This window comes from Eurosta solidaginis, chromosome 3, assembly GCF_040869045.1.
Source record: "Eurosta solidaginis isolate ZX-2024a chromosome 3, ASM4086904v1, whole genome shotgun sequence".
In the NCBI taxonomy this organism is placed as follows: domain Eukaryota; kingdom Metazoa; phylum Arthropoda; class Insecta; order Diptera; family Tephritidae; genus Eurosta; species Eurosta solidaginis.
In genome coordinates this window covers 14,517,343-14,541,115 of record NC_090321.1, presented here as the reverse complement: position 1 = coordinate 14,541,115, position 23,773 = coordinate 14,517,343, and the positions used below count along the sequence as shown (strand labels likewise).

Sequence of the window (23,773 nt, the reverse complement as noted above, 5' to 3'; positions counted from 1 at the left end):
TAATTTTAACGATTTAAAAATTACAATAAATACAATTTACGTACAGTATATTGAGTTGCATTTGACGGCGCAAAAGCGCGTTCTTTTTGTTGACAAGCGTAAACCACTGCGACAGCAATTGTTCCTCCGTCTCATCGGTTTCTATGCGAATAGTTAAGGAATGCATGAGTATTTTAAATGACTTATAAAGGCAACAAATGCGCAATTTAGTAAATAGTTGAACGAGGAAATAGCAGAAACTGTTTTTTTATGTTTTTTTTTTTCATAATTTACAATCGAATAAGCATGATTAAAAAAATTTTAGGAAATCAACATTTGGAAATCAGATTAAGTATTTATCGATCAAGTATATTCATTTGTTCCTGATGATGGTTTCAGATTGAAACCGAAATATCGACCAATTATATAAATTATAATACCACAAAATACATGGTGTTTTATTTATCCTTGCGGCCTTGAGCACAATAATTAACAATAAAGTTAAAATACACTTATAAGGCTATTAACAAAACCCAAAACTAATTCAGTTAAGTAAAAGTGTTGAGCTTTTACGTTTTAAAACAAAAAGTATACCCCTTTGCATGTACTTACATTTACAGCCCACACGGAAGTGGCATGTTTTAACCATTTGCGTATTTTCGTTAGTCTCAATATTTTTCTGATAAATCTTATTTCAATGCAGGATAAATCTACGTTCTAAGTTTTGCTAAAATATTGTAAGAGCTCAAAAAGTATCGAACATTTTTCAAACAAAATTTCGAGAATGTTTCAAAACAATTTTTTAGTTCTTCAAAAAAGTTTCGAAAATGTTTAAAGAAAAAATCTAATATTTATCTTAGAAAAAAGTCAAATTTTGAATCAATATACGGAATTTTGTCCTTACAATGTTTCAAACCAATTTCTAAGTTTTTCAACAAAGTTTCGAAAATCTTTAAAGAAAAAATCTAATATTTATCTTAGAAAAGAGCCAAATTTATTTCAATATAGAATTTTTTCCTTGCATTACAAAGAACGAACGACTTTATTACGGAAGAAAATTGATATTCCTTCAGGAAAAAAATTCTAAAAATTCAACGAGATTTTTAAGCGACCAAATACCTTTACTTTGTGCGACTTAAGTTGAAGGAGCTACAAATCTGAACTGTCAGTTTTTTTATTTAAATTGCAAAATCAAATTTACAAATAAATTCAAAAAATTTTCGACTTTTTAAAAATGTTTGGAACGTAGAATAATAGGAATCTCATATAAAATTTTTAAGAGAACCCGTTTCGAAACCTTGTAAAAAAAATGTTTGTTTACTTTTTCAAAAAACTTTAAAATTTTTTTTTTCAAATTTTTTCAAAAAAAACTTCAAATTTTATATCAAAATACGGATTTTTTTCTTCGCATTATCGTCATACAAGGTATGGACAACTTTAAAAATGGTTTGCCATTCTAAAAAAAAAAAAAAATACTATAAAATCAAGCCGATTTTTAAGCGGGTGAATATATCACACTTTGTAACTAAAACCCAATGAGCGAGAAAACTGCACTTTGGGTTTTATGGTTTAAAATAAAAAATAGTTTTTTTTTAATTTTCAATACTTTTGTGAGTTTTTAAAAACTTTTTAACATAGATTGCTGTCTTTCCTAAATAAGATTTCTAAAAGTAAGATACCGAAATGAAAGTATGTACATTCATATACATGTGCCGCATTACCTTATCCGTAATTTTTTTTTTGTGTAGCTGCGCAATTTGACGCTTAAAATGAAGAATGGTTGAAACATGCCTATTCTAGATGGGCTATGAATTTACATATCGCTCATTTACTTCAATAGTGTCATAACTCAAAAAACATGACGTTTGAGTTAATAACATATAGTGCCCAATAGTATGATCTATGTTGTATAAGAAAATCTTAAATCTTTACCACATGCTATACAAATGAAAATATGCCTTTATATGCGCGACATATGGCAGTTAAAATCTTTGAATGGCTCTCCTGGAAAATTGTGTTTTTTGAATTATGACACTATTGAAGTAAATTAGCGATATGTTTATAAAATTGGGTATATGAGTATGTGTGGTGAGTTTAGTATGTGGTAAGTACAGCATTACGAATATGGATCATGATTTCCTAATTTGTACAAACCATAAATTTATTTAGCTAATACCAATACGATTTCTTTTTTAAATTAATTATTTATCTATTTAGCACTTAGTAGGACGCCTGCATTGTCACACATCAACAATATTGTTAAGCTATTAGCATGTTTAATTTTAGAGTAAAATATTACTGTTACAGTTATAAACTAGACAATGTATTTGTTAGCATATGGGCAGCAAATAGAACAAACAAATATTACGATGAATGCGAACTTTACAAGAATGTAATATAATCGATTAGTGAAGTTATTAATTATAGTTTAAATACGCAGGAGAAACAACAATAATGGTGAATAACAACAGCAGAGAAGACCTCCTTTTTTACAGCATACAAGCGCTTATTTAACCGTAAAAGCTAAGCGTATTTTAATGAAATCAAAGAGCTATGAGTGGTGAACGTTTGAAGTTTAACGGTAAGCTTCCAAAGGGCAAAAACTGCAATGCAACAAATTTTCAATAAAAAAAATAAATAAACCACGGCGTTGAAAAGTACATAGATAAATTTGCGGTAAGCGAGTGAAAAGCGTTGCGCGCATGCGTTTTCGCTGCATATTTTTGCAATTGTGTTGTTGTGCGGCGTTTTTGTTGTTGGTGTTTCTTTTTTAAGAATTTTGCCGCAAAATAGGCTACACTCTTGCAAAAGTAGTTGTAGTAGTTATGTAAGAGTTGCAGAAATTAATTGTAACTACATTCATTCAATTGATTGAAGTTATGAAAGAAGTTGTAATGTTTACCCGCAACGTCGCTGACACCACCACGATTGCTATGGCATTGACAACGACTACGTCGACGACTACGACTGCCAGGCGGTTCTTCGGTTTGGCAACGCATATGCCGCCTCTTATTCTCACATTCGTCATTACATGACAATTGCACGTGCACCTTTGGCAGATTATCACAGGAGGAATGAATTGAGGATGATGCAGTTGTTGTTGTATTCATATTTGAGGAGGAGGAGAACATAAAATTGAATGGCGCAAAAGCGTTTGTAAAATTTCTACTACTTATAAAACTATTTTGCTGTTGTTGCTGTTGGTGATGCGCATGAATTTTCTGATTTTCATTCGCATCTACAATACAAGATTGTGAACGTGGACGGTTGTGTGCTCGGCGCTTCGGCTGTTGACTTGCGTTTTCAGTCGCTTGCATGCGTTGACGATTTTGACGTAGTCTCCCATGCTTGCGACGTATTACACGCTCATCAACGGCAGTAGCAGCTGCCGTCAGCGTCGATTGCACATTGTCGTTTGCACGTACTGCCGCCTGCTCATCATCGGACAATGACGAAGGTGTTACAGAGCCTGATGATGTGCATGGCGAAGTATCGTCACCCGAAGGTGGCATTGAAAACTGGCCATCGCTATCGATATCGAGCAATTTAATACGTATACTATCACCACCACCAATACTATTGCGTAACATTCTAAGGAAAGGATTACGCTGTCTACGATTATTACTTGGATTGCCACCCATGACGGCGCGTAATTTCTTCTCCAAACTGCTAGCCTTTTGATCGATGGCCTCCTGTTCGCGTTCCAGCGCTTCTAGCTCCGATTCAATGTAGGATGGTTTATCGCCCTGCTATGGAGAGAAAAAAAATTAGTTTACAGAAAGCATATTTGGGGGTGAATAATTTAGACTCTTAGTCTGATGATGTCTGTTTTTAAAATCGCAAATATTTTGTATACTTTTTTTGGTGTGGCCGTTTTTCCAAGTTAGCTTCGAAGCCTAGATATTGGCTTTCGAAGTTTGAAATTGAAGCTTGTCAATATATTTTATTTATTTACTGTATTAAAGTTCAGTTGTAATTATAGTTTTTGTTTTTTCTGTTTTTTTTTTTTTTTTTTTTTTGTTATATAACAGTTATTATAAGGGTCAATTCGCATAAAAACAAACGTTGGCGATTTGGTATTATGACACATTTATACAAACGCATTTTGATACACTGAATCAGAGTCCGCTTCCAGAACTATACTAACGAGTCACGGTTCGGCACTAACTTCAAAAAACGCTCAATCGCGAATGATTTTTTTCTTGCATTTTTGAGGTTAGAACTGAACCGCGATTCGAATTTTGATGTGTAGAATCAGAATCTGCCATCAGAATTGACCTAACTTGTCGCGGTTCGAAAAAACATTCACTGGCGACAGAAAATTGTTTGAGGTTAGGGCCGAACTTGGGCCCGCTAACGCAATTATGATAGAGAATGTGGATTCAGCACATTGTGCATGCGAATACACGCTTAGCATTACCAGATCCGCCAACTTTTTTCGTGTACTTTAATTTAATTTTAATTTTTTCGAAAATCAGCCTTTTGACCTGTGGTAGTATTTGTTATAGACCGAAAAGAAAAAAATTTATGCAATTCAAATAAGATGACTGCCACAGTCTAATTTTTAAATTTTTCAACATATTTATTGAAAACGAGCCATGTATTAGGATGGGTCCAATTTACCCCCGCGGATTAGGGGGTCAGACCTCGCGAAACCTGGCATTGTCACCGACTAAATCTTCCGCGACCTTATTTACAACATGGACGCCCCAAATGTCGACCATATTGAACATCCACGTCGATGGCACTACGCTACCGACTGTCCTACACCCCAAAATCTTGGGTGTGACGTTTGATCAGGATCTACATTTTGGTGCGCACGCAACCGCAATTGTTCCAAGAATTCAGAGCCGTAATAAAATCCTCAAATCCCTTGCTGGCAGTACCTGGGGAAAAGATAAAGAAACGCTCTTGACCACATACAAAGCAATTAGCCAGCCGATTACGTGCTACGCGTCACCCATATGGTCGCCAAGCCTAAAACCCACCCACTGGAAGAAACTACAGGCCTGCCAAAATACTGCTCTCAGAATCGCCACGGGCTGTCTTCTTATGTCCCCAGAACAACATCTGCATAATGAGGCGAGAATACTCCCCATCAGGGAGAGAAATGAGATGCTGACCAAACAGTTTCTGTTGAATACCCAGAAACCTGGGCATCCCAACAGACATCTGATTGACGAACCAGCACCGCCTAGGGGCCTAAGGAGTCATCTCCGTAAGCATTTTGAGGAAATACGGCACCTGAGAACCCAGCCGTATGAAGCGGAAAACACAAGCAGGTCCTTGGTGAACTCCATAGACAGGCGTCGGACCTTTATGTCGGGAATTGCCCGGTGAATCCAGTACTTGAAGAAAAATATCCAGAACTCGCAGAAGAGGAACGCATACTCCCCAGGGAAACGCGTGTCACTCTTGCTCAACTTCGTTCTGGATACTGTAACAGGTTAAACTCTTACCTATCCAGAATCAACCCCGACATACAAAATGTATGCCCTGCTTGCAATGTGTCCCCACATGACACCAACCATCTCTTTAATTGTAATGTGGAACCAACGCCTCCAACACCCCTTTCCTTATGGTCCACCCCTGTTGAAACGTCAAGTTTCCTTGGACTCCCGTTAAAGGATATTGATGACAATTTGTGATCGGTCGCGGCTATTAGGTGGGGCGAGCATTGCTACAACAACCACAACAGGGGGTCAGAATATTGCCGCGGTAGGTATGCCTGTTGTAAGACGCGACTAAAATACCAGATTCAAAGGGCTGTGTAGCGCAACCCTTCAGGTTGCCAGCGCAATATATAGCTTCTACAAACCCAATTGTCAACCTCGCCTATCCGCGGCGAATCCTGTTTCACTAACAGACGAGGCTCTGGCGACCCCAAGCTCCTCATGGAACTTGGGGGTGGGGAGGGAGGTTATGACCTGAAGGTTTAATGTGGCCACATAAATCGTTCTCGAGATGGTCGAACTAGAACCTTAATGGTGCTGTGGTACCGGATCGTACCGGATCTGTATCCGGCAAAGGACCATTACATCGATAATACTCCCCAAAGCCTTCGGGGAGCAACCTTATCGCTACAACAACAACAACAACATGGATCCAATTTCGAACTTCGAAAGCTAATACTTCGAAAAACGTGAAAATTACTTCAAATACTGTGAATCAAGCTCAGACAAATATATTTCAGATTGAAAAAGGCCATAGAAAATAAACTTAACCTAACAATTTAAAACGATTTTACTGTGTGGATCGCGGTCATTCATATCGAGTTGTAATCAATCGACCCCTAGACAATCATTCTTGCTTACCCTCTTGTCATTCTTTGGTGATATGCGCTCCATAACGGCATTAAAGGACTGCAGCGGACTATTTGTGCCACTATTGTTCGTGACATTGTTGAAACGTTCACTTAATCTATGACTAGGGCTTATTAATTTATTATTACTATTTGTAGTTGTCAATAACGCGTCCACATCGCGCGGTGGTGTGATTTTTTTTGTAGGCGACATTGGCGCCTTTGTTGGGGAATTGTTGCACACACTCGGCACTCCATAGTCATCGATGCCATTGTGTATAGGTGATATGGTGCGTTCAGGTGAGAAGTTCATACGTTTCAGCTTGGTGGGCGTAGTCGGACTATCTAAACTGCCGCTACCACTGCCACCATTTACTGATTTGGTACGCGTCTCGAGAATAAGGCGACGTGCTTGCTCGCGCAAACGCTGCTGACGTTCCTCCTGTAAATATTTGAAATTATTTCTTAGAGCGTGGCATTATCAATCGAATATCAATGATTAAAATTAAAACAGGCAATAAATGAAATGTCAAAGTACTGCTACAATTTTCTTGCGGCAACCGCGATGCAATAACGCTATGCGCCTTTTATTACTTACGTCCTTCTCGTTGCGTTCAACGCCATTGGAAATTTTCAGCTTTTCAATCATCAACTTGGCCTTTTCACTCATTTCCTTGTGACGTGACAAAATACGCTGTGATTTTATTTTAATGCAAATTGTTTTTTTTTTTTGTTTTTGTTGATATGAGCGGGTAGATGAATGTTAAACCGAAAACGTTAAGCCGGAAATGAAAGCCAAAATAAAAGCGTAAACAAAAATCAAAAACATGCTCAAATGAACAAAAATCAATTGAAATTAAATATAGAAACTTATTTACAAATAACTAGCGCTAACTTAGCTTATAAAACGAGCGAAATATATACAAATCGTATGAGTAAAAAAATGAGCTAATAATAACTGCTGATAAGAAATTAATAAATATTTGAAACTCGCTTAGTAATAAATAATTTACGACTTTTTAGTGAATGTGGAAAAAGTAGCCCCGCAAAAATTGGGCGAACTTAGCGCAAATAAATTAATTTATATGTATATATGTATTCAGGTAACAGCACTCACATTGGCCGCAGTTGGATCCAGCGCTGTGGGTGAATGTGGCGCCACCTGCTGCAGCTCGTCTTGCACCTTGCAGTCATCTGTTAAAGCACCAACCATCAGACCTGTACTACCATTGCCTTCGCCAGCTTTTGTATTTTCATTGTCATCAACTGTGGGCACCAACTGACTACCCACTTGGCCATGCTGTGACGCATTGATCGAGTTTTTATCCTTAGTAGGCGAAAGCACTTTACCCAAAATATTCTTCGAGCCAGAGAGTATTAAATTCTTTACATCCTTTTTCGCCGTAGGCGATGGCTGCGCAGGCGTAAAATTATTTTTCGTTTCAATACCGAGAATGTCATCATCCAATGAGTTCTGATGCAGCAATTGCGCCTTCAAGTGACTTAAATTGAGTAAATTTTGCGATAAGTTGTCTGATTTGTAATTTCCAATTACATAACTCGACTCATCAGACGTTGGACCTGAAAATTGAAATGAACAAATTTTGATTCATTAAAACATATAAATCATACACAAGTGAATTGAAATGGCACTTTTACTTGGTGTTTTATTTCATTGTGCTTACCAATTTGTTCAATTTGCAATTGTTTACCGGTAAAGTGCGCACGCAACTGATGCAGATACGTCATAACAGCCAATTTATCCGGCACCGCAAGCAAACTCATGTCACGCGGCTCAATGACGCGCGGTATGCCCAAAGATTCGGCAGCATCGAATGCGGTGCGACAATTGCCCACCACATCGTGTGCGGTGAGTTTCGTCATGTCGCTATAAAAATATAGAAAAGTATAGAATTAGAAACGCTATACGAAAGAGGATACAATTTTTTTATTCTCATAGAAATCTTATTTAGCTTCATGAGTTCAAAAAAATTATAAAAACAAGTAAGGAAGGCTAAGTTCGGGTGTAACCGAACATTACATACTCAGTTGAGAGCTATGGAGACAAAATAAGGAAAATCACCATGTAGGAAAATGAACCTAGGGTAACCCTGGAATGTGGTTGTATGACATGTGTATCAAATGGAAGGTATTAAAGAGTATTTTAAGAGAGAGTAGGTCATAGTTCTATGGATGGACGCCATTTAGGGATATCGCCATAAAGGTGGACCAGGGGTGACTCTAGAATTTGTTTGCACAATATGGGTATCAAATGAAAGGTGTTACTGAGCATTTTAAGAGGGAGTGGGCCTTAGGTCTATCGGTGGGCGTCTTTTCGAGATATCGCCATTAAGGTGGGCCAGGGGTGACTCTAGAATGTGTTTGTACGATATAGGCATCAAAGGAAAGGTGTTAATGAGTATTTTAAAAGGGAGTGATCCTTAGTTCTATAGGTGGACGCCTTTTCGAGATATCGCTATAAAGGTGGGCCAGGGGTGACTCTAGAATGTGCTTGTACGATATCGGTATCAAATGAAAGGTGTTAATGAGCATTTTAAAAGGGAATGGGCCTTAGTTCTATAGGTGAACGACTTTTCGAGATATCTCCATAAAGGTGGAACAGGGGTGACTCTAGAATGTGTTTGTACGATATAGGCATCAAAGGAAAGGTGTTAATGAGTATTTTAAAAGGGAATGGGCTTTATTTCTATAGGTGAACGACTTTTCGAGATATCGCCAGAAAGGTGGACCAGGGGTGACTCTAGAATATGTTTGTACGATATGGGTATCAAATGAAAGGTGTTAATGAGTATTTTAAAAGGGAGTGATCCTTAGTTCCATAGGTGGACGCCGTTTCGAGATATCGCCATAAAAGTGGACCAGGGGTGACTCTAGAATGTGTTTGCATGATATGGGAATCAAATGAAAGGTGATACTGAGCATTTTAAGAGGGAGTGGGCATTAGGTCTATAGGTGGACTCCTTTTCGAGATATCGCCATTAGGGTGCGCCAGGGGTGACTCTAGAATGTTTGTACGATATGGGTATCAAACGAAAGGTGTTACTGAGCATTTTAAGAGGTAGTGGGCATTAGGTCTATAGGTGGACGCCTTTTCGAGATATCGCCATTAGGGTGGGCCAGGGGTGACTCTAGAATGTGTTTGTACGATATGGGTATCAAATGAAAGGTGGTAATGAGTATTTTAAAAGGGAGTATTCCTTAGTTCTATAGGTGGACGCCTTTTCGAGATATCTCCATGAAGGTGGACCAAGGGTGACTCTAGAATGTTTGTACGATATGGGTATCAAACGAAAGGTGTTACTGAGCATTTTAAGAGGGAGTGGGCATTAGGTCTATAGGTGGACGCCTTTTCGAGATATCGCCATTAGGGTGGGCCAGGGGTGACTCTAGAATGTGTTTGTACGATATGGGTATCAAATGAAAGGTGGTAATGAGTATTTTAAAAGGGAGTATTCCTTAGTTCTATAGGTGGACGCCTTTTCGAGATATCTCCATGAAGGTGGACCAAGGGTGACTCTAGAATGTTTGTACGATATGGGTATCAAACGAAAGGTGTTACTGAGCATTTTAAGAGGTAGTGGGCATTAGGTCTATAGGTGGACGCCTTTTCGAGATATCGCCATTAGGGTGGGCCAGGGGTGACTCTAGAATGTGTTTGTACGATATGGGTATCAAATGAAAGGTGGTAATGAGTATTTTAAAAGGGAGTATTCCTTAGTTCTATAGGTGGACGCCTTTTCGAGATATCTCCATGAAGGTGGACCAAGGGTGACTCTAGAATGTTTGTACGATATGGGTATCAAATGAAAGGTGTTAATGAGTATTTTAAAAGGGAGTGATCCTTAGTTCCATAGGTGGACGCCGTTTCGAGATATCGCCATAAAAGTGGACCAGGGGTGACTCTAGAATGTGTTTGCATGATATGGGAATCAAATGAAAGGTGATACTGAGCATTTTAAGAGGGAGTGGGCATTAGGTCTATAGGTGGACTCCTTTTCGAGATATCGCCATTAGGGTGCGCCAGGGGTGACTCTAGAATGTTTGTACGATATGGGTATCAAACGAAAGGTGTTACTGAGCATTTTAAGAGGGAGTGGGCATTAGGTCTATAGGTGGACGCCTTTTCGAGATATTGCCATTATGGTGGGCCAGGGGTGACTCTAGAATGTGTTTGTACGATATGGGTATCAAATGAAAGGTGGTAATGAGTATTTTAAAAGGGAGTAATCCTTAGGTCTATAGGTGGACGCCTTTTCGAGATATCGCCATAAAGGTGGGCCAGGGGTGACTTTAGAAGGTGTTTGTACGATATGGGTATCAAATTAAAGGTATTAATGAGGGTTTTAAAAGCGAGTCGCACTTAGATGTATATGTGAAGGCGTTTTCGCGATATCGACCAAAATGTGGACCAGGGTGACCCAGAACATCATCTGTCGGGTGCCGCTAATTTACTTATATATGTAATACGACGAACAGTATTCCTGCCAAGATTCCAAGGGCTGTTGATTTCGCCCTGTAGAACTTTTTCATTTTCTTCTACTTAAAATGGTAGGTGTCACACCCATTTTACAAAGTTTTTTCTAAAGTTATATTTTGCGTCAATAAACCAATCAAATTACAATGTTTCATCCCTTTTTTCGTATTTGGTATAGAATTATGGCATTTTTTTTCATTTTTCGTAATTTTCGATATCGAAAAAGTGGGCGTGGTTATAGTCGGATTTCGGCCATTTTTTATACCAAGATAAAGTGAGTTCAGATAAGTACGTGGGCTAAGTTTAGTAAAGATATATCGGTTTTTGCTCAAGTTATCGTGTTAACGGCCGAGCGGAAGGACAGACGGTGGACTGTGTATAAAAAATGGGCGTGGCTTCAACCGATTTCGCCCATTTTCACAGAAAACAGTTACCGTCATAGAATCTATGCCCCTACCAAATTTAAGAAGGATTGGTAAATTTTTGTTCGACTTATGGCATTAAAAGTATTCTAGACAAACTAAATGAAAACGGGCGGAGCCACGCCCGTTTTGAAATTTTCCTTTAGTTTGTATTTTGTTACATCATATCATTACTGGAGTTGAATGTTGACTTAATTTACTTATATACAGTAAAGATATTAAATTTTTTGTTAAAATTTTACTTTTAAAAAATTTTTTTTAAAAAGTGGGCGTGTTCTTCATCCGATTTTGCTAATTTTTATTTAGCACATATATAGTAATAGTAGTAACGATCCTGGCAAATTTCATCATGATATCTTCAACGACTGCCAAATTACAGCTTGCAAAACTTTTAAATTACCTTCTTTTAAAAGTGGGCGGTGCCACGCCCATTGTCCAAAATCTTACTAATTTTCTATTCTGCGTCATAAGGTCAACCCATCTACCAAGTTTCATCGCTTTATCCGTCTTTGGCAATGAATTATCGCATTTTTTCGGTTTTCGAAATTTTCGATATCGAAAAAGTGAGCGTGGTTATAGTCCGATATCGTTCATTTTAAATAGCGATCTGAGATGAGTGCCCAGGAATCAACATACCAAATTTCATCAAGATACCTCAAAATTTACTCAAGTTATCGTGTTAACGGACAGACGGACGGACGGACAGACGGACGGAAGGACGGACGGACATGGCTCAATCAAATTTTTTTTGGATACTGATGATTTTGATATATGGAAGTCTATATCTATCTCGATTCCTTTATACCTTTAGAACCAACCGCTATCCAATCAAAGTTAATATACTCTGTGAGCTCTGCTCAACTGAGTATAATTAAACAAAAAAGTAAAAATCAGAAAACCCGAAACACAGTCTTGAAGCGCAGAATTTTCATTCCGGTTTTTTCCCCAGATCATTTCAAGTTTATATCGGAACTATTTCAGGGATGTGTTCGAAATCATTTTGGATTATTTCGGGATTGCTTTCAGACTCATTTTGGAATTTTCTATTAGGTATTTCTTCGGGACTATTTAGGAATTTGTTTTAATCCAGTTTGGGACTACTTCGGGACAGTTTTAGAATAATTTCGGAATACTTCGCAACCATGCGAGACTATTCGAGATCCTTTCGTGCATTTTTCTAGGATTTTTTCGGTACTGATTAGGGATTGTTTTCCGCATAATTTTGGAGCTATTTCAATGTGGTATTATTTCCGGATTGTGTTTGCGATCGTTTCGGGATTATTTTTTAACTTTTCCGGACTATTTCTGCGCAATTTATCGATCGTTTTCATTTGCAGGCAATTTTCTGGTTTGTCTTCGGGACTATTTCAGGACAAACCAGGACTAACTGCGGATAGTTTTTGGGATTATTTCGAAATTATTTTTGTAAAATTTCGGAACTATTTGAGGACTACCTCCGCATCATCCCGCATTACTGTCGCGATATTTCACGGGACTATTTCGGTATCAGTTTTTAGATCGCTGGGTGGTCATTTTGGTTTCGAGATAATTTCAGTACCATTTTCTGCTTGGCTTACGTATTATTTCGGTACTTATTGTTTACAGGATTATTTCGGTAAAATTTTATAATCATTTCGGAATGTGTTCAGAACTAAATTTCTATCATCCCGTATTACTGTCGAAATATTTTTCGGAATAATTAATTTCAGTATCACTTTTTAGATCATTTGGGGATCATTTCGTCATTACTTCAGTACTGTTCTCGTGCCGATTCGGCACTATTTTTGGAATCATTTCAGGACTGTTTCAAGATTATTTCAGGAATGGTTTGAGGATTATACCGGGAATATTTTTTGGATCAAGGTACAAGTGGTAAAGCCCATCTGTAGATAAAATTAAAATTTTTGATTAAATGCAATTTTGTGTTTTATTTTATTTGTGCGGACGGCGATTTTGACTTTTCAAAAACTACACTGATTTGTATGGCTATGAAAATCGATTTTTGAGAAAAATATTGAAATTACATATGTAAATGCAATGGTTCTTTGAAAAGGATTAAGCGATTTGTTTTCAGTACAACCCCTTAAAACTTTATAACCTATCACTGGCAAGGATATTGAACTCAATTTTTGTTGCTTTAGAGAAGGTTAAGGCGAGTCGCTCACTGGTCAGGAGATCTACTTTAAAAGTCTTCTTTCGTTTGAGAGAGACGCTTAAAATTGTAAATTATATTTTTTCAAGGAACACCCTAATATCATAGTAAATATGTTATATAAATTCGTTTTTAATTTTCTATAAATTTACTCACATCAAATCCGGCTCAAAATGATGTATAATCGCACAAAACGCCATACCGTTACGCCAACTGGTCGTCAAATTGGTCACCTTAACATTAGGATAGTCTTTCGTGACATCTTTGCACCATTCAAGCAAATCTTGACCGGGTGTATTCTCCTTCAAGACGATCCTCTCTAATGGTTTGGCGGAGCCATTCACTTGCAAATTGTTGCTGTTGCTATTAATGCTGTTCGAGTTATTGTTGCTGGTATTATTGATGGTGTTTGTGGTGCTATTGTAGCTATTATTGCTGTTGTCATGATCGTAGCTCTTCTTCAAATTGAGTGGCGGTAATTCAGCGCGCTTTATGTCGTTGCGCGCCGGTTTTGGTGGCGCTAAATTTGCAGTGTTGCTTAGCGTTTGATTCTTTAACTCAGCAGCGCTATCAGCAGCCTTATTTGATGGTAGTGTTGGGGTTGTTGCTGTTGTAGGCGTGGATGTGGACATTGAAAACAACGAGCTAAGCGTTGTAGATTTGCTGTTGCTAATTTTGGCTGGTTTTTGTTCGTTTTTGGTATCTGTCACTTTTGCGCCCTCTTCAACACCACTGCCAACAGCAGCATTATTGACCGTCACCACTTGATTAATTTCGTTATTCTTTTCATTACTAGCCGGACTGCTAGCCGCGGCATTTTGAAAATTCAGTGCGCGACGTGCGCCTACTTCACTCGTTTCCGTCTCCTTGGCATTAGAGGCAGCAGTCATTACGGCGCCGATTGGTGTCGATGTAACAATTCTGCTCTTCACTGTTTTCTGCACGTTTGCTTCTGGCGACTTGGCGGGTGATAATATAGAAACTGCATGCTTTGAATCTTTGTCAACACTTTCTCTCCTATCGGATTGCTGCTGCTCCTCCGTTTGATGCTGTCGCATTTCAGGTTGCGTTGCAGCGCTGGGGGTTTTCAGTAATTCGTCATCGTAGCCAAATTGTTTTTCTGATTCGAATTCAAAATTCAAATGATTATGTTCAGCCAATGGAGTTGGATCTTCGGACAAGGAAGGAACTATGCATTCATACACATAGATACATATAAGGATATTTACAAATGGTGATTAACATATGGGGTTGAGATGTATGTAAATAGATAGATGAGTGTTTCGTGTATGTGTTAGTGAAATATTGAATAAAATTTCAGCAAATATTATACAAATATTAGACAACAACAACAAAGATTAGTTACATTATATGATGATACATTTATGTTTAGTTTTGAGAATTGTTTTTTAAATTTTGATTTGGAAGTGGGTTGCGTTTAGTTTAAAAGACAAGAAAGAGAGATGGACAAGAAAATAAATTACATAATTAATTTTGAAAATATACAATTAGCAATTTTGTGGGAAGCTGTTATTAAAAAAAAATCGCCTCAATGCTAACTGCTTCAAAGGCTTAAGATTGTTTAACGACAAGTAGTATATACCTAAGCATTAAGAGATCCCAAGGTGACATGGGCGTCTGTTTTGGATCAAGCGGCTTCCTATATACGTAAATGTGCAATAATTTCTGAATCCCGTTCACGTGTTTTACGCTGCACTTGGAAACCCCCATATAAAAACTACAACATCCAATGAAAAATTAGGGAAATTTCTGCTGAGGTCTCCTTTCTGGTGGCCACGGCCATGTTGCAACGACTATGATTTGCGGCACGTCCAGGAATGTTCGAACCTTTCCGCCGCAGCGGACTTCTTTTTGTTTCGTGATGCGAAGAGGGAAAAATATACCTACTCAGGAAAGAAGCTGCAGATGCTTTCTGATAGAAATTATGTTCGAATAGACTGAGGTCAATTCCCACAGGAATGATCGGGATGATGTACAGAGCGTACTTCATTTTTGGAGGGAAGACTTTGTCAGCTAGCGAGAGAGATGACGATCTCGACACTGAAATCCCGAATGCAAGAACTTACTGCAACCCGACTTTGGCAAAATGAGAATAGCAATATCCGACTAATAAAGCGCCGGGAAACGGAATCGGTAGAGATTGAAATTTAAATGTCCGGTTGGCGCCTGATATTAATATGAGCCTGACTTTCGACCCCTAGAACCTTTGGTTATACACCGACAGGCCCCCTTTACCAGCTTGGGTTAGATCAGTTCTAGTTGTTGTTGTATTAACGATAGGGACACTCCCCGAAGGTTTTGGGGAGAGTTATCGATGTTGATGGTCCTTTGCCGTATATAGATCCGGTATGTTCCGGTAACAAGCACCATTAAAGTACTAGCTCGCCCATCTCGGGAACGATTAATATGGCTACATTCAACTTTCTAGCCCATGCCCCCATCCCCTAGTTCCACTTGGGGTCGCCAGAGCCTCGCCTGCTAAATATGTGTACATATAATAGATTCATATTTGTAATACGATTTCCCTCGCGTAGGTGCGGTTGACAATTGAGTTGCGGAAGCTTTGTATTGCGCTTATCAATCCGTTGAATCAGTTCTTCTCCGATCCATTCGAAACGAGGCATTAGAGAAACCGACATGCATTAGTGTGATTTGAACTATCACAAAATTGTCGACAGTTATTCTTCCAAGCTCGATGGATAATCCCACTTTTCGATAGTAAACCTGCCTGCACAAATTTACTACGGGCTATAAAAGGCAAGATTGTTGATAATTGAACGGTCTTATTTATCGCAAAGATGTTTGTATGAAAGTTATAAAATACCGATAAATTTTGACATATATCTTGTTTGGGCACAGGGCTACTAAGGTATAGATATATCTATGTGAGGGGTGTATAACATAGTCCCGGCTTACAAAAACCAGAAAATGGTTTCGTCCAAAAACCAGTCAATTGTTTTAAAGTGTTAGCACCTGGGCGATCGAGCTTTGCTCGGCAACGTTTCGTTGTGCTGGCAACCTTTCTTTTTTTTAATTTCGAATAGGTGGCAACCTTAAATGGCAACCCTACTCAAAAATGTCCCTATTGTAATGCGGAGTGAATTACTTATCGTTTGATACCCATATCGGCATATCTCATGCAATTTTTTTTTCCATTTCGAATAGGTGGCAACCCTAAATGGCAACCCTACTCAAAAATATCCCTATTGTAATCCGCAGTGAAATACCTTTCGTTTGATACCCATATCGGCATAGCTCATGCAATTTTTTTTTTTTATTTCGAATAAGTGGCAACCTTGTGAAACATTCTGAGTGGCAACACCTAGGTAGAAAGTCTTACCCCCAGCGGGTAAGGGGGTCAGAATATACCCGCGGTAGGTATGCCTGTCGTAAGAGGCGACTAAAATACCAGATTCAAGGGGTGTGTAGCGCAACCCTTCAGGTTGCCAGCGCAATATATAGCTTCTCCAAATCCAATTGTCAACCTCACCTATCCGCGGCGAATCCTGTTTCACTAACAGACGAGGCTCTGGCGACCCCAAGCTCCTCATGGATCTTGGGGGTGGGGAGGGAGGGGATGGCCTGAAGGTTTAATGTGGCCACATAAATCGTTCCCGAGATGGTCGGGCTAGCACCTTATTCGTGCTGTGGTACCGGAGCGTACCGGATCTGCATCCGGCAAAGGACCATCACATCGATAACACTCCCCAAAGCCTTCGGGGAGCAACCTTATCGCTACAACAACAACAACAACAACAAAGTCTTAGAAGGTGATACATTATCTCTGTGCCAAATTTCATTTAAATCGGTTGAGCCGTTCCCGAGATCGTTCGGCTATACAAAAAAACAAGAATTGCTCGTTTAAAGTTATAAGATTATAGAAATTTTGTCCGAATAGTGGCTTGTCGGCGTGGCGAGTGTCGTGATTTTGGATAGTATTATCTAGATATTGGATTGCAGAGAATCTGTTATGACGAAAGTATGCGTTTTATCTTGTCTAGGTTGTGTCTTGTCTGAATTGTGTCTTGACTGAATTTCTGAAGTTTTTGAATTATACCTTGTCGATATTCTGAAAGTCGGGATTATGAAGTACAACCCTATATATGTTTTCACTAAGATCTAGTCAACACTAGCAAACAGGAACTATGCTACGTTATTTTACCTAAATCTACAGCATATTTAATATTTTTGTTAAAAATATAAAGCTACAAAACCTTAACTAAAGTTAATAGAAACAATCAATTCTATTGTACAGGACAAAACTAAAATCTAACTACAAATATAAATACGAAAGAATTTTTATTAAGAAAACTATACGCACCACTCAATGGCGTTGGGAGATCCATGCAACCGTTTAAACTTGTCGTCATTTGTTCCAACTGTTGTGTGAAATCAAATAAATGATCTGAAATATCACCCGAACTCTCCAGATCGGGTATATCCTCTAAGTCATCTAAAGGAGCAATGTCAATATTATTGTTGACGGACATTAGAGAGACGACACTCTGCATATCCTCATCACTGTGAATATAAAAAGGAAATTTATTGAGTTATAAGTTGTATACAAAAGCAATATAAACTATTGACGATATATCAGAAATACACTTGAGATTTTATATCGTTGATCAAAGTACAAACCCCGCTACACAAATCCTAACAAAAAATCACTTTACTTCTTCAAAGTTTTTTATTATTTACATGTTTGGAAGAAAAAAATTCCCACATGCTCTAAAACGGTTTTGATATAGTCTCGAAATTATCCAGAAATTGTCCCCAAAATAGTTCCAAATTGATCCAGAAATTTTCTAAATTAGCCCCGAAATAGTATCGAAACGATTCCGTAAATATTCCCGAAATGATCTTGAAACGGTCCTAAAACCCTCACGAAATGATTACGAAATAGTTTCAGAATGATTCTAAAATTACCGCGAAGTGATATCTAAAATAATACCCAAGTGATTCCGAAATAATCATATAACTCCTGAAATTACTCCGTAGTGTTAGCTGAAATATTACCGAAGTGATCCTGAAATTATTCTATAACTCTCACACAATAGTTTCGAAAGAGTCTCGAAATGATCCTAAATTTGTCTTGGAATAGTCTCAAAATGAGTCCGAAAATATTTCAGAAGTGATCCCGAAATTGCTCAAAAAATGCACCGAAATAGTTTCGAAATAATCCCTGAAAACAGTGCTGCAATGGTCCTGAAACCTTTCCGAAATGTTCATGAAGCAGTCCCGAATAGTGTCGCACATACACAAAGTTCTAATTTCGACAAGGGAGCCCGAAAAATGTTAGCTAGTTTTTTGTATGAACGACCCCGAAAATCATAACGAATAAACGATAACGAAGTGATCCCGAAATAGTGCTCCCGAATAGCAAATCATCCCGAAATTACTCCAACTGGCCCCGAGGTGATTCTCAAATAATCAAAAAATGGCCCCATAAGGGCCCCAAATTTTTCCCCACAATCATCATCATATTGATTGCGAAGTGACTCAGGCGTGAACTCAAAATGACCCAGAAAGAACCTCGAAATAATTCTTACAAACTTCCCGAAAGACCCGAAGAGTTCCTCAAATGATCAAGAAATTACCCGGTAATGGTCATCCCGATGTGACCTCGAAATGGCCATGAAGTGCTCCCTAATAATCCCTAAAATGATATGTTCCTTATACCATGAACGTCATTTTAACGTTTAAAGTGGTGAAACTGAATAATATCGTTCATTTGATTTTTGAACGATCATGATTTTTTGAAGAATTCACACGCAGGTGTTATTGTTGCTATTTATACATATATACGTACAAACAAAATAAATGTCACACTTACGTCGCTTTGCCCTCACGCAGAAATACGCAACTGAGTGTCAATTCCAATTCGGCGGCGGTAATTTTACGCGAGGTTGGCTTAAGACTAAGCGTAAAGCTTTGTTGCGTTGATTCGATACTGGCATATTTGCGCATATTTATGCTCGCTGAAGCTAGAACGCGCTTCTTCCCGAGCGGTGTTATCTGCAAAATAGCAAACGTAAAAACGAATTTAAGAACAATTTTGAGACAATATTAGCTCTAAAATTATGTCCATGAATTTAAAATGCTTTCGAATGAGTAAAAGTGGAGTAGAAACATATTAAATGAGTTGTTTTGTTGTTGCCGTTGTTGTTTTCTGGGGCATGTGCCCACGTTTTGATGCCCAATAACGTTCAAATTTATGCAGGCAACGTGATCACATCGAAAATTCATAGAAATTCGCACGTTGTCAATGTTGATTGTTTGCGCTGAGTTTGGTAAAGCGGCACAGTGGGGGTAAGTTGCAAAAATTTATTAAACAGGAATTCAGAAATTGTTGATGGGATAAACATTAGACTGGGTCGAAAAAAAAATTGCTAATGTCCGCCCCTAAATTTAAAGATTATGTTGAGAGGGTTTCGGAAAAATTTTTTTAATTTTTTTTTATCCTTCGAAATACAGCCGAAAAGGTTTTTCCGTTGTAACTTGGTTATTTGACGTCCGATTTTTAAAATTAATATGTCATCTTTGGAAGAGTGATGAAGATTTTAATTTTAAGAGAATTTTCGTCATTCTAGAAGATTATTAGGTTGATTGGAGAAATTTTTTTTTCGAAATTCCTCTTTTGCAGTTCATTACATATCCGTGAGGAAAATTTTATTAATCAGAGTTTTAAACTATATTCAAAAGTTCGGGGAATTTTACAGGCCACCCAAATTTCGAATTTCTTGATCAAAACTTGCTGTGTTGTTTACTTAAAAAGATCGCCGATACATGACTAAAATAAAAAGCACTAAGAAAAACAAGTGTTTAATACAAACTATCAAAAATGGTACCACAGCGGCATCTAACGTAAGTTTGCGGTAAAAATTAACATCAAAAATTCGTTCTTTCACCCAAAAATAGCAAAATACTATAACTTTCCAAAATATTTATATAAATTGATAAAATTTTAGTCATTTTTCTTTATAGGCGGTGATCAGCTTAAACAAAAAATTACCATATCAGTATCTCTTTTGAAATTTTCTAGGGTTATGGAAAGGTGGACCACAATTTTATAAGACAGTGCAACTAGTTGTAATATTAGGTGTTGCAATTGATTGACCCGACATATGTATATACATATGTATTCAGCATACAGTATTTAGTACATAAAACAATAACACGAAATTAACCTTGAAATATTAGAAATGCCACACAAGAACAAATCGAGCGATGAAAGTGTCCGCCGACATGTTGATATCCTTAAAACGGAAAATACAAATCAAAAACGAGAAAAGCAAAAAATAATAATCAATCAAAAGTACTTGAATAAAAACTAGAAGAACAATTCAATACTGAACGGCAGCAATGACGTATAGACATACTTTCGAAAAACAAAAAAGAGAAAAAATGTTGAAATAAAAAAGAATGGAAATAAAAGCAAAATTGTGCAGTCATACTTAGTACAATGTGTTCAAGCGGCTCTTTCAGACAATACAAAGGTCAATAGGGACGATAGGACACACAAACAAAATTATGGAAGACACAACAATAAAAAGCAATAATCCGAAAAACCAACCCAACCACGTATGTATGTAGGTAACGCCTTTGCTATGTACAACCAACAAAGCAACGTATTTCAATTAAGTATATGTAGGTAGCAAGGCAGTTTTTTGTATCAGTGTAGGTGCAGGGACTAGGCCAACATGCGATCGAAATATCCTTGAATATTAGGTCGCTATTTGTTAGAAGTAGCTGTTTGTATTTACTATGTATATTGTATACAGTAGCGAACAGAAAAATAGCAGTGACAATTTGTATAGATTTTTGTCAATTAAACTCTTCCTTCTCTTCTGTTATGTTCTGTTCTGTTCTCTTCTCTTTTCTCTTCTCTTCTATTCTCTTCTCTTCTATTCTCTTCTCGTCTCTTTTCTTTTCTTTTCTTTTTTTTCTTTTTTTCTCTGCTCTTCTCTTCTCTTCTCTTGTCTTCTTTTCTCTTCTTTTCTCTTCTCTTCTCTTGTCTTCTCTTCTCTTCTCTTGTCTTCTCTTCTCATCTCTTCTCTTCTCGTTCAAGCAAAAACTTCTATAAATTTTATAACTAAAGCTATGCAAACCAATCTCAAAAACAGTTTCGAAAAAAGTCGAAGATTCGTGAAAGTTCTATGAAAATTTTGAGCTTCTTTTTTGGAGCTCTCTGAATTTTTTCGAGTATGCAGTTTTCTAGCTCAATCGATTTTAGTACAAGTTATAGATATCTCAAAGTTCGCATTGATCTTTGACAATTTTTTTTCTCTGAAGGGTATTTCAGAATTTAGCCCTTCATTTGAAAGAAAATATACATATATTTATTTATTAATTTATTTATTTATTTATTTGATTATTTATTTATTATTTAAAGTCGACGACAAACTATGGTCGACTGCATAATATAAAAGATATATAAATATACAACTCAAAAGATAAAATTTAATATATATCGAGATTTCAACAATGTTATATTACAAACAAAGATATATTAATGAACATTACACTTTAATTTCAGAATATAATAATAATAAGAAATATGAGCAGAAATAAGATCTTATACCGAGATCTTTTACTGGCAGAATGCATCAGATTCCGCTCAGCATGATTTCGGAATGCAGTGGATTCCAATCTTGCTGTTGGAATGCAACAAGATTCCAATCAGCATGTCATGGGAATCCGGCAGTGCTAAGAGTAATGTAATGAGGATACGTCATCACAAGGCATAAAAAAGTAACATGACCCGTGTTGGAATGCACCGGATTCCAATCAGCTCGATGCCTGACCCATAAGATTATACTGCCGGAATGCGTACGATTCCGGTCAGTGACTCATGAAAAAGCATGTTTTTTACGTTGTTGGAATGCACCAGATTCCAATCAACACAGTACTGTCTTGTTTCTTCTTAATGATAGTTCCTCTTTTTTATGGAAGAATTAATGCCGGCAAATTAAATTAAATTAGCTTGTATCTCTTAAATTAGATAGGCAAGTATTGCATTACGTATAGTGGCAAAAGTACATTCAAGACTGATACAGCTATACAAGACATTGTAGTGCGCGCACCAGATAAGAAGAGGATTATTTTTAGCAAAGTTTCGTCGACAAAGGGGTAAATAAAAAGGAACGTAGTGTCTGGATACTCTAGGTGGAACCGCAAAAAACAAGCGGCTGAGAAGATCCGCAGAATCAATTTCTCCAATAATGAGCTTATGGATGAACAATACCCCCAGTAATATTCTCCGATTTTCCAGAGTGGGTAATTTAATAAGAAGAAGTCTACTTCTGTATGGAGGAAGGTGCAATTAAGGCCGCGCAATGCGAATATCAAAAACTGCTTTTGAACTGACTCAAGACGCTTTATATGCTTTTGAGAGACAGGGGACCAAACGCATGAGCAATACTCGAGTATTGGACGAACCAGCGATGTGTAAAGAACCTTAGTGAGGTATGGATCATCGAACTCTTTAGCCCATCTTTTAACAAATCCAAGTAAACCCAACGCTTTGTTGGCAATAGATGAAATATGCATGTTTAAATTCAATTTTCGATCAAAAAGGACACCTAGATCATTTTCAATAGATATACGCTCCAAAGGCGTACCATCTATTACATAAGGTTTCAATGCTGGCTTCACACGGTGAAATGTCATATGCTTACATTTAGAGCAATTTAAAGCTAGTAAATTTGTTGTGCACCAACATTGGAACGAGTCCAAGTCGGTCTGAAGAAGATCCAAGGAACTCAAATCGGTAGGACAGTAAGTGCAGCAAAGTTTTACATCATCCGCATACCTTATAGTATGTGAAAATAATATTGTCTGTGGCAAGTCATTAATGAAAAGGGCAAAGAGCAAAGGGCCTAGATGACTTCCCTGGGGTACACCGGAGGAAACTCCGAACGATTCCGACAGATTTCACTTGAACAGGACTTTTTGGGTCCGGTTAGAAAGATAGTTTTTCAGCCACATTAATAGGTGAAACGGAAAGCCCAGTAAATCAAGCTTATGAATAAGTAACTCATGGTTCACGGTATCAAATGCTTTGCTGAAGTCCGTGTAGATGACATCCGTTTGCTTGTTCGCTAAAAATCCTTCCATAACTATAGAGGTGAATACAAGCAAATTTGTAGTGGTTGACCTTTGACGAATGAAACCGTGTTGGCATGGAGATAAAAGACTAGAACACTGATATTGGAGTTGACTGGTAACATTCTGTTCAAAGACTTTAGGAATGACTGAAAGTTTAGCAATACCCCTGTCGTTTTCAACTTTTAACCTACTACCTTTTTTATGCAGGGGTATAATAAAAGATTGTTTCCAAAGTGCCGGGAATGACGCAGATCCCAGAGATAGCTCAAATAATTTTAAAATAGGCTCATACATGT

At 37.6% G+C, this 23,773-nt stretch overlaps 1 protein-coding gene across 17 annotated transcripts in view; it reads right to left on the bottom strand.

Moving 5' to 3' along the window:
* The window catches only part of LOC137243327 (EH domain-binding protein 1-like), a 143,475-nt gene that overhangs the window by 49,836 nt on the left and 69,866 nt on the right, over window positions 1-23,773 (bottom strand). For 12 of the 17 annotated variants that reach the window (XM_067770976.1, XM_067770993.1, XM_067770986.1 and 9 more), the window contains exons 4-10: window positions 19,204-19,385; window positions 17,692-17,891; window positions 13,506-14,538; window positions 7,966-8,168; window positions 7,398-7,861; window positions 6,879-6,974; window positions 6,294-6,722 (exon numbers count right to left, since the gene is read on the bottom strand). In XM_067770976.1, coding sequence (XP_067627077.1) covers window positions 6,294-6,722; window positions 6,879-6,974; window positions 7,398-7,861; window positions 7,966-8,168; window positions 13,506-14,538; window positions 17,692-17,891; window positions 19,204-19,385 — 2,607 coding nt within the window. Of the gene's footprint in view, window positions 1-44; window positions 142-3,604; window positions 3,729-6,293; window positions 6,723-6,878; window positions 6,975-7,397; window positions 7,862-7,965; window positions 8,169-13,505; window positions 14,539-17,691; window positions 17,892-19,203; window positions 19,386-23,773 lie in introns of all 17 variants that reach the window. The other 5 variants (XM_067770991.1, XM_067770992.1, XM_067770987.1 and 2 more) reach the window with 5 other exon arrangements.